Source organism: Tachysurus fulvidraco, chromosome 15 (assembly GCF_022655615.1).
Source record: "Tachysurus fulvidraco isolate hzauxx_2018 chromosome 15, HZAU_PFXX_2.0, whole genome shotgun sequence".
Taxonomy (NCBI): Eukaryota; Metazoa; Chordata; class Actinopteri; order Siluriformes; family Bagridae; genus Tachysurus; species Tachysurus fulvidraco.
Window position 1 is genome coordinate 10,334,389 of NC_062532.1, and position 11,171 is coordinate 10,345,559.

Sequence of the window (11,171 nt, forward strand, 5' to 3'; positions counted from 1 at the left end):
CTCAAGGCTCAGACAGAATATTTCCTCCTTTTTTTAAATAAGATACATGATACAGCAAAGCCTTTAAACGTACAACATGAAGACATTCTAACGATTCAATCAGTTATCAAATCAACCTTGTCTGAAGGAACGAAAAAAGAAAGCATTTATTTCTCAAGAATTACTAAATTTAATCCCTGCCTCTGTCAATCTATCCTTGTGTGGACAGCAGGGTGACTCTGAGCCAAGTATCGCTGATGTATTAATACAGCTCAATGTTCTTGGCTGTGTTGTTCCTTATATCGTGTGCATGTGCTGCACCTCTGTGGCCAAAAACTAGAAGTTACAGACCATTGTTTGCCCATGCAAAATACAAAATAGGCTGGATTTATAGCTCCAAATTAGATTTGGCCTTCTATTCCATCCCCACCTCCATGGGCTAGTCTGTAAGAATATCCACTACATTTCCACATTATATAAGGTATAAAGCATGATAGATGTTATAGGGAACTAATAAATTACATGGTACAATGATTATTCAAACAGCACCTCCCAGTGTTTTATTTCTCTTACATCACAGTAATAGACAATGATTACAATTTTTTATTTATTTCATGTATGTTTTTTTTTTTTGCCGTTATGAGTCTTTTTTAATATTGTGGAATGAAACAAATGAGTCCCTATGATCATAATAGCAACACACAGTTGTTCTCTCAGTAGACTTTCTTTTTCTTTTAAAGTTAATAAGACATAAAAAGCAGCTTTTTCCGTTACCATATTTAGAGCAAGGAAAATGTTTTATATGTCAGAAAACCTAAAGATTTACCTCAGATATTTAACACTAGGAGAGGACAGTCTTAAAGCTTTTGGAGACTCCTTCCAAAGAATTTTTAATAAACACATTGGGAAAATTCTGTCACCAGTTAAACCAAAACTTCACCATTTACATTTTATAAGTCTGTTGATGTGTAGCATCTGTCAGTCATACTACTTCCTTTTACTACAGAAACAATATAGTTTTTGACACAAACACACTAATATAAATAGCTTTGAATTACAGCTACCACTGCTATCTGACCTGCTGTTATACAAACCTGATCAACAACACCACAAAAACAAACACTTCTGTCAATCAATTAGCCAATTCGGCCAACCAAAATTGAGTATTCAATATCGCTGTGGTATATTAATTTAATTCATTTAAAAACAAACAAACAAACAAACAAACAAAAAAGAAAAAAAACATGGACAACAAAACTCATTCTTCATTCTTTTATTGTTGTCAGGTTATGACACGACTTTTGCTTGCGGTTCAAAGTAACTGCACATTTAAAATAATACACTGACAAAAGATAGACAAGAAAATCCATATCATATTTAAGTTAAAAGACATTTTAAAGTACCATTTCCTGTTATCTAAAAACAGCTGATGTGACTTGCAGGCAAAAGGCAAGACTACAATTTAAAGAAAATAAAATAAGTGGAAAGTTCTGTGGCATTTTTTAAAAGCATTAGAAATGGGGGAAAAAAGAATGTCAATAAACATCAGAGCACTTCTCATTACAAACGTCCATCTCGTCGACACGAAGGTAAACTGGCTGATTAAGGATGATGACCAAAGTTGTGATCATGCTCCTATTACCTGAATAACCTTCAGCATACCATATTAAAACAACATGCTTTTGCACCACAATCCAAACGATAATATATCCATCTGTATTTGTGTAAGTGTGTTTCTCAGTGTAAATTATAGACTACTGCAGTATTTAGGCTATAAATATGGCATTTATGCTGGGGAAAAAAACGGAAAAAGGAAAACCCAGAACTTTGATGTGATCTTATATACATGTAAAAACATGTCCCTTGAGATGCTCTGTTATAAACTAAGTAGTAAACAACAAGAAGACTTCATAAGACTTCAGCACATAAGACTTCAGCACATAAGATGGCATGCAGTGAAAGTGCAAGATCAGTCAAGTGCTACATAAACAAATTAACTCCCCTGACCTTTGACAATCTGAGTATTGTGAGTGTGATCTTGCAACAATCATAACGCCTCTGCAATTAAGAGGCGAACTCATCTCAGAGCTGTAGTGGACCTATTAAAAAAAGGCAATAAAAATTTACTCAAACCATAATTGGTCACATTTGTGATTGTTACAAGTGAACCAAAATTGTATCTCCCTGAAACATTAACCTTATCGCACAGAACACACCCCAAAGATTTCCACTCCAAAGCCACAGCAGTCTGCAGTGAGCTGCCGTGTGAGATGACCAGCTGTTATATCCCACAATGTTCCCAATTTTTTTTTATGAGTATCCATAGATCTTTTCTGTATGCTACCCTTGGGCAGGTTTTCAGCTTCGTTTTTGTATATGTGTCCATAGTTCTTCCAGTTCTGGGGTTCCTTTGTCCTCGACTGACTTCCGAAGCAGTAGTAACGGCAGCATATGAGCCTTCTGGTCCAGAGATGCCGACTCTTCAGTTAACAGAAGTTAGTGAATGGAAATTAATGGATCTCGATGTGGACCTGCACAAAACAAAAGAGATAAAGTACTGAAATGCTATAGCACTAATGTCACCTTTGACATAATCAGTGAAGATAACCAAATATCAAAGGAACCTGAAGCCTATCCCAGGGAACTTTGGGCATAACGTGGATGTAGCGTCAAACCAGTACAGGATTGGATATGCTGAATTGCCACTAGTTGTGAGTAAGTGTGTAAATACATGTGAATGATGCCCTGGTATCAGATTCCAGGTTGTATTCCTGCTTTATTCCCATTGTTCCTAGGATAAGCTCCAGATCCACCAACACCCTGACCAGAAAATACCACCTACTGAATATGAACGAATAAAAGCAATAATGTTTATAAAATAAGTATGTTCTTAGGAGCCTGTGGAATTAATCTGACAGTTAATTGATTACTCAAGAAAGATTTGGCTTAAAGACCCAACTGTAGCTCTCTGAAATGTGGACAATTTAAACCACAGATCATGAGCGACTTAGATTGAAAACGAATTAAGAATCAGATTGTGTCACATATGCACATTCTCCTTGGAGTTATTACTATATAAAACAGAAATTTTGAAAAATGCAATATTACCTATGTGCAATATGTCTTTCAGTGTAACCACTAGTCTTTTTTATATATTTTGTGTTGATATACTGTATATTATATTATGTCCCTATTCTTTTTATATATTTTGTGTTGTATATACTGTATATAATATTATGTTCCTATTCTTTTTATATATTTTGTGTTGTATATACTGTATGTTATATTATGTCCCTATTCTTTTTATATATGTTGTGTTGTATATACTGTATGTTATATTATGTCCCTATTCTTTTTATATATTTTGTGTTGTATATACTGTATGTTATATTATGTCCCTATTCTTTTTATATATGTTGTGTTGTATATACTGTATGTTATATTATGTCCCTATTCTTTTTATATATTTTGTGTTGTATATACTGTATGTTATATTATGTCCCTATTCTTTTTATATATTTTGTGTTGTATATACTGTATGTTATATTATGTCCCTATTCTTTTTATATACTTTGCTGCTGTAACAGAGAAATTTCCCCATTGTGGGACGATATTCTTCTTCTTTTAATTATTATTATTATTATTACCTGTAAGCGGACGTTAAACATCATGGAAGCGATGAGGTAGAGGTAGGGGAATCGGATGCGGAGACGCCACGCCAAATCAAAAAAGATCAACAAAGTCCTGGTTAGTCCTTTAGAAAACACACCGTAGGTCCGACCAGCGGATCCCGAAAAGCGGAGCACCAGGTACGATAGTCCCGCCATGAGCCACCGTTTAACCCCCTCTGCTCCAAATATGCCCTCCTCCTTCACCGGCTAAGGGTCCTGAATTACGTGAGCATGTTTTCACAGTCTTCAGTCTCCCAAACACTATCCGTATCTTACTGAACTCTTACTCCACCCTCCCTCACACTCTAACCTTATCTGCTCGACCCGGAGCAAATATTGTGAGACGCACTTCCGGTTACCGTAAAGGCTGTTTATTATGCTAGTTTATATATATATATATATATATATATATATATATATATATATATATATATATATATATATATATATATATATATATATATATATATATAAAACCACAATAACTAACATGACTTCTCTGTGATATCTCAAACACAGAGAAGCAACACACGTCACTATTAACAGCGTATGTTTGAATGAATCCTCTGTTCCACATTGAAATTTTAATAATAGTTATTCATAAACTTTTAAACTATTTTTATAAACTTTTATTACACCTGCTACATGGTTTGTCAGACAGTCGGTGTGTCGGAATATTTAAAGCGATTAGATATCTGTAATATGTAAAGATACGTTTATTTAACACTTATAGATGGTATTATGTGTCACTGCTTGTGATTTATTACTTACTTCTATTTATTTTACGTGTAAGTATAAAGGTAAATGTAAGTATAAAAATATAAGTTTTGCATTTAAACTTTTGGCCTAATTTCTTTAAAAAAAAAGTTGCTGTTGGCATTTGATCCGTTGACATAGCTGTTAAATGTAGTCGTAAACAAACAAACAAAAACACAAATTAAAAGTCTGCAAGCGTGATTCCACTAGGACGCTTTGTGAGGGAGGACTTGTATTGTTGAATAACTGGAGCTAAACCGGAAACGGGCTCGTGCACTTATGAGGCTTGTTCCTTTGGGTGGTGGCTACAAACTTTTCTGTTACTCTGTGGAGTCTGCTGTTCGACCAACGGTGGAATGTTCGAAGGACGTGAAAAGTATACTTGATCCATTTAATAGTTAACGTGTTTGAACTACTGTACACGATATTAACTTTAACTTTCATAGATATTTCAAGGAACTTATAAAGGCTGGGGTTGTCTGGCCAATTGTTACCGAGTTGCACGGGCGCTATCAGGTAATTAGCCAGTAAGCTAGCTAGTAAAGCCACGCAAAAGAAGAGAAAAACGCCTGAAGTCATCGAGGACCAATGCAGGCCATAAAGTGTGTCGTGGTTGGAGATGGGTAAGTTTCCCTTTTCGTTGTTTTTTATACTTATGTCACCACCGTTGATTATAAAATTCGAGAAATCTCACGAGGCCGTGGGTAAAACTCCGACACGGCGCTAAAGCTAACAATTTCCTTATTTGATTCAAATGAATAAAATCACCATGGTAACACAAATCCGTCCTTACTGTATCTCGCGCACAAGTATTATTTTATTATTTAAAAATAAAAATGAGAATCAGCGATTGGCGTAATAGGTTTTAACGGTCAAAACGGAAATAAGTTGTTATCGAAGCTAGATGTGGTTATTAAAATTGCAATAAAATGATGGTTATGCTTTAACTTGGTCAACGGCACCATACTTAACGTTGTTTGACACAAGTAATCGTCACAACACATTTATTTATGGACGTGGGGTAGTGACGTAACTACCGAGCAGTTACCTTTAAACCGTAAGGAGATTGAGTGACGTACAATTTCCTGTTCTGGTCCAAGTGTAAAAACACCCAATTTGTACGGCTGGGCTGTGTGTAACCGCAGACAAAATTCAAGATGTGCTATGTGCATTTTGTTTATTAACACGTTTCACCTGAGATTTTGGTTATGAGGAAGTTGATGCGTTTCCTTTCGACGTTTGTAAGTTTGAAAGTGGGCGTGGCCTTGTTCATCCCAGTGCGTGAGAGCCGAGATCTGTCGGTGTATTTGCCCGGTTTTATCCCATACCACACAATTGCACTTTAGAAACTGGACTTTAAACTCGTCTGCATTTCCCAAACATCGTAAAAGATAACAGGAGTTTTAATTAAAGGAGATTTCCACCCTGAAACGCATTAAATATGTTGATGTTGAAAGGGTTAACGATTCCCAGTGATTTTGCTGATTTGTCGGTTGATGCTATACTTTTCTCATTCTTATTGAGATAACAGCAAGCCTGTCGAAACTCAATTACTCTTTGCAACTGTGGTGAGCAGAAAAGCATCCCAGCATGTACAAGACATTAAACCTTGAGGTGGGAGAACAGCATATCAAGAGCACACGAGGTTCTCCATCTGTCAGCCAAGAAGAAGAATTTGAGTCTTTTAATGAGCACAGATCACCCAAACTGGACAGCTGAAGACAATTCCCCCTATCAGTCAGGTTTGGATGAGCTTGTATACGTAAAAGCCTCAGATTCCTGTTCTTGGTCGACGAGTAAAACTTAATGTAATGTTTTGCTTCAGTAGATCATCCGCCATCAAGGTTCAGTGTTTTTGTGTGAGATTCACAATTTTTCTTCGTTCTGATGTTTAATGTGAACTTTTATTATCGCTCTTTGCCTGTATCTACATGATTTCATTCCCCCTGCTGTGGCATGTTGGCTGATTAGATAACTGCATGAATGTGCAAGTGCATAATGAGTGGATATTAATTATAGACATTGTTCCGCAAGTCATTCAGGGTGGACTTTTCATTAACAAAACAACTATAACAACAGATTTGGTAACAGGATTTATGTATGTCTTCAGTAGTTCATCAAAACAATGTAGAATTAATTTGGTTTAGTTTCATGAATGTCTTATTCCCTTAAAATTGCTTTCCCTGTTATAAACATCTATTTAAAATATTTTTCATGATCTCATCCGTCACTAAGCAGCATGGTTCGAGACACAGCCTGGCCTGGCTGTATGACTAATAACAATGGTTTGGTTGCCTGTCATTAAAATTGTATAATGGTGGTAATTCATGTAACTTCAGTACACAGAGTTGCTGTGCAAATAATAAAAGATTCTTTCTCCAGGTGGTTGATGTGTTCGGTGGTGAAGGAAGGGCACAATGATTCTAAAATAAAGAAATTTGCTATATAATAGCATGTATGTCAGACAGAGACTCTAGTTTTAATCAATATTTTATGTGTTGAATAAAAAAATCTTTAAACATGTATGAATTATAGAGTTAATACTTAATGCAATAATGGATCACAAAGTTTTGATTGGTTAACCATCCTGAACATAACCATCCTGACATTTCCTTGAATGACTATTGACTGGAGAAAATGGCTTCGGTTTACTGCTTACCCTAATTAATACTACAATTTTCCAAGACATTATTCAATCATAAAGACTTCTAGAGGGATTTTTGTAATTGTTGAAACTTTCCTTTGATCTTTTTTCAACTTCTGGAACTTTTTTCCTTTTTCTTTTTCCCCTGTTGGGGGAGTCATTTTGCTTTGAGAGCAGCAGTGTAGCCATGCAAATAAGTAGAGGAGAGGTCAAAAGAGGTCCCCCAAAGCAGAATGTTGGGGTATTATACAGCAATTAGCTTCGGTCCACTAATTTGATTGGTTGAGAGGCGTTTCAAGAGTGACCGTATTTCTTGTAACAGCTTTGGGAATCTTCAACTGTGTGAATCACTCCACTTGTTCCTGTTGATCACGTTACATTGTACTTTCTATTTGAAAATAGTTTACTTTAGTACTTCCTAATCCGGTGACATGGCAAACAGTACTGCTCAGGATTTGTAACAGTTAAGATATAAAGGCTAATGGAATAAAAATGAAGAAACGGCACCAGGCTTACCAGTGCCACTATTAATGGCAATGAGTGCAAGCCAGCTGGTGTGCTATAAAGAATTGTGGCTTCTTTATGACCCATTTCTGCTCGTGGAGCAAAAATTAACAAAACTTTTTGCCATGGTGTGTGAAATCTCACTTACTCATTATTCATTTCTTGTTTAAAGAACAATATCTCAGTCATGCAGCCAGATTAGTTGCTGCAGCCAAATCACAGCCAAGCTGATATTCAGAATGCTAACATGTTGCTTGTGATTTGCTTAAGTAGAATTCAGCAACACAGATTTCTAATCTGATTTCATTTAAGGCAAATACGTTTTGTTCTCAGGAAAAAGCTCAATTTCGATCCAAGCTTAAGTTGGTTTGAAATGGATTTAAAAAAAAAACAAAAAAAAACAAGCTGAGTTAAGGTGCGTAACCATGTCTACATTTGTTCTCTTGTATTTCAGGGCTGTTGGTAAAACATGCCTGCTTATCAGCTACACCACCAATGCTTTCCCTGGAGAGTACATCCCCACAGTGTGAGTATCACACACCTTGTTTATCAAAATGAAATTATTAGCAGATAAATTAAACTCAGTTTGTTCATGCTTCTTCTTTCAGTGTAATAAGTAGCAGTTTGCTTTTGCTTATTAAGTGTTTGAAGATGCTAATTTTTAATGTTGGAAAAATTGTGTTCATAAATCTATACCAAGACTCTGTTTAACTTGTGCAAATGTGACCGCAAACCTAAAGTAGATTAATGCTCTACTAATTCTAGCAGATATTTCCACATTTAGAGGTGAGACAGTGGAGTTTTCAGTGTAATGAGTTCAGAGGCTTTTTCTGTGAACATAAAGGTTTAGATTAGTTCTGCAACTCATCCCATATTTTTTTAACAATTAGTAGGAATTTTAAAACACATCTCTTACAAGCATCTAACCATTTTGAATGGAACAACATATTTTGCAACACAAAGAAACTGAGCTTTCATTTCCGGGAAGGATCTCATTACTCATTGTGGCCTCAGGTGCACATATTTCTAAGAAGTACATACTTTCCAGTAAAGGCCATTTTCTCCTGGTGTCTTATTATGCAGATTTGATAATTACTCTGCAAATGTGATGGTGGATGGCAAACCAGTCAATCTGGGTTTATGGGACACAGCAGGACAGGAAGACTACGACAGGCTCCGTCCTCTCTCCTACCCCCAGACAGTGAGACCTGTTTTAAATTCTCTGCATAGACACACTTTTTTTTTTACCTTATTTAGGACAAATCTGATCTGTGTGCTCTTGTATTACAAAGCATATATTCCAGTGCAATTTATTTGTTTACTTATTTTAACTCTAGGACGTGTTTCTGATCTGCTTCTCTCTTGTGAGTCCTGCCTCTTTTGAAAATGTCCGTGCAAAGGTGAGACCAGTTGCTCATTATTTCATTTAAAAAATATGTTGATGTGTCCACCATCTATATATACTGTGTATATATATTTTGTAATGGTGGATATGTTTATTCTGTACAGTGGTACCCAGAGGTGAGACATCACTGCCCAAACACTCCAATCATCCTGGTGGGAACCAAGCTTGATCTGAGAGATGACAAGGATACCATTGAGAAGCTGAAGGAGAAGAAGCTTACTCCCATCACCTACCCTCAGGGCCTGGCCATGGCTAAAGAGATTGGTATGTGGGCAGTATGAGGTTACTGCATTTCACTTTCAGAGTACGAGTGATACGGGTTTGACATTTTCGTGCCATGAGACTGAAGTCTGAAATCAGCACAATTTCATGCTGTTGATGGATCACTTGCTGGTGGTTTAAAATTCGAAGTTGAATTTCATTACTAAATGTTTTTATTGAAAGTTCTCTTGTATACAAAACACAAACCAAAAGGAAACAAAATAATGGAGTCACTTAATTGCTCTGGTTTGTGCAGGTTAAGATTTCCACAAGTGTCTGAGTAATGTTGCTGGAGGATGGCTGTAGTAATAATCGATAATCTGTTTTAATGTGCATATAGTACACGCGCATTTTAATTTAAGAAGGTAAATGCCATGTTATGATCTTTATAATAAGTGCTTGTTGGGTTTGTAGCCACATACTTGTAGATCTCACAGTGTGATATGGCCATAGCACGTTGCATTCTTTAACTGTGCAAGGAACTTAAACACGTACTGAGTATAATTTACTCTTCTAAATTCATAGCTATCATCTATTTGACTGTTTAGTTAAAGCATTAACATCTCTGTACATCTCACTGTTCATCCATCAGGAGCTGTGAAATATCTGGAATGCTCGGCCCTGACGCAGCGTGGCCTTAAGACAGTGTTTGACGAGGCGATTCGAGCTGTTCTCTGTCCACCGCCCGTGAAGAAGAGGAAGAGAAAATGCTCTCTGCTCTAGACGATGAGCGAGGCCTACAATCCCAGCTGTATTTTGAGGGATAGGAATGAGATGGTTCACTTGTTCCAATTTTCCTCCTTTTTTTTTTTTTTTTTCTTTCATTTTCTTCCTCTTTTTTTTTCTTCCATTGACTACAAGTTTATATCCTCACACAACTGAACATAACCTCTAGATTTAGGAACAGGACACAATCATCTCAAATCCATTTTTCCTTACACACTCATACTGATATTAAAATCAATATGGCCTTTCAACAGATTTAAAAAACACCGTAAGAAGTTGTCTTGTAGTTTTTCTTTTAAGAGCCCTCGTTGTTTACAAGTCAATGTCAGAACGAAATATAACGGTCTTGCCAAATAGCACTACAATAGCCAGGCATCCACTACAACGTTCTTTAAAGAATGAATCCCGTAGAGTCCATCACCTACCACAAATCAGTACTCGTCACGGGCTCCATGTTTGTATTACAGTAACTCTTGCATTTCATACAGTAAAACATTAGTCCTGAATAACAGTGCTAGCATAGCTTCAGTGTTTCTCAAGTACTTACGTACGAGCACAGTTATACCTCGTCTTTGATGAACGATAAAGCCCGATTCACTAGAATCAGAATTACTTTTAATACCCTGCCTGGATATCCAACTTAAACAAGTTCACCTGTAGTCTAAAAGACTGTACTAATAGGGAATTAGTGATGCATCACAAAATAAAACACTATATGGGGTTATCAGCGTCATTTAATGGTTTGAATGCATTTATCTTAACCCTTAAATCTTGTATTAAAATTTCACTTCATTCTTTTTATATCGGACATTAAAAAGGCAACACTACTGTTGGTTGCGACATGAAAGGAATTTCTTTTTTTCCCCTTTGTATTCCTATCATAGCTAATTATATTTTTAACTAAACTTTTACTTTGTACACTAACATTTAACTGTCAGCTGACTAGTATGGTTCTAACAGTTTAAACTTGATGAACATGTCATGCCTTGTGGCATTCCGTGCTTGTTTTTGCATGCTTCCTGTAACTGTCCCAAAATACAAGTACACTATGTGCATTTGCCATCGCAAATCTGTGTGCACGATTAGAGCCAATGTTGTAACCATGTTTTTATTTTGTGTGTTTTTTTTTTTTTTTTTTTTTTAGGGAAATTCCAAATCATTTTGTTTTGCATAAATGGTGACAAATAAAGCAGAATTAAATGTGGCTTCCTTTAGGGTCAGTTCT

At 36.1% G+C, this 11,171-nt stretch overlaps 2 protein-coding genes across 2 annotated transcripts; one reads left to right on the forward strand and one right to left on the reverse strand.

The window, feature by feature from the left end:
• Positions 1-1,237: 1,237 nt before the first annotated feature.
• LOC113639467 (small integral membrane protein 10-like protein 2A) lies at positions 1,238-3,996 on the reverse strand. Its single transcript, XM_027141319.2, has 2 exons — positions 3,627-3,996; positions 1,238-2,510 (listed from the first exon to the last, which is right to left on the reverse strand). Exons 1-2 carry the CDS (start codon positions 3,804-3,806, stop codon positions 2,490-2,492), a joined length of 201 nt encoding a protein of 66 aa, XP_026997120.1. The 5' UTR covers positions 3,807-3,996; the 3' UTR covers positions 1,238-2,489.
• A 675-nt stretch (positions 3,997-4,671) lies between these two features.
• On the forward strand, positions 4,672-11,150 carry rac1b (Rac family small GTPase 1b). Its single transcript, XM_027141404.2, has 6 exons — positions 4,672-5,029; positions 8,009-8,080; positions 8,638-8,755; positions 8,892-8,954; positions 9,064-9,223; positions 9,813-11,150. The coding sequence occupies exons 1-6, from the start codon at positions 4,995-4,997 to the stop codon at positions 9,941-9,943; spliced, it is 579 nt and encodes a 192-aa protein (XP_026997205.1). The 5' UTR covers positions 4,672-4,994; the 3' UTR covers positions 9,944-11,150.
• Positions 11,151-11,171: the final 21 nt, after the last annotated feature.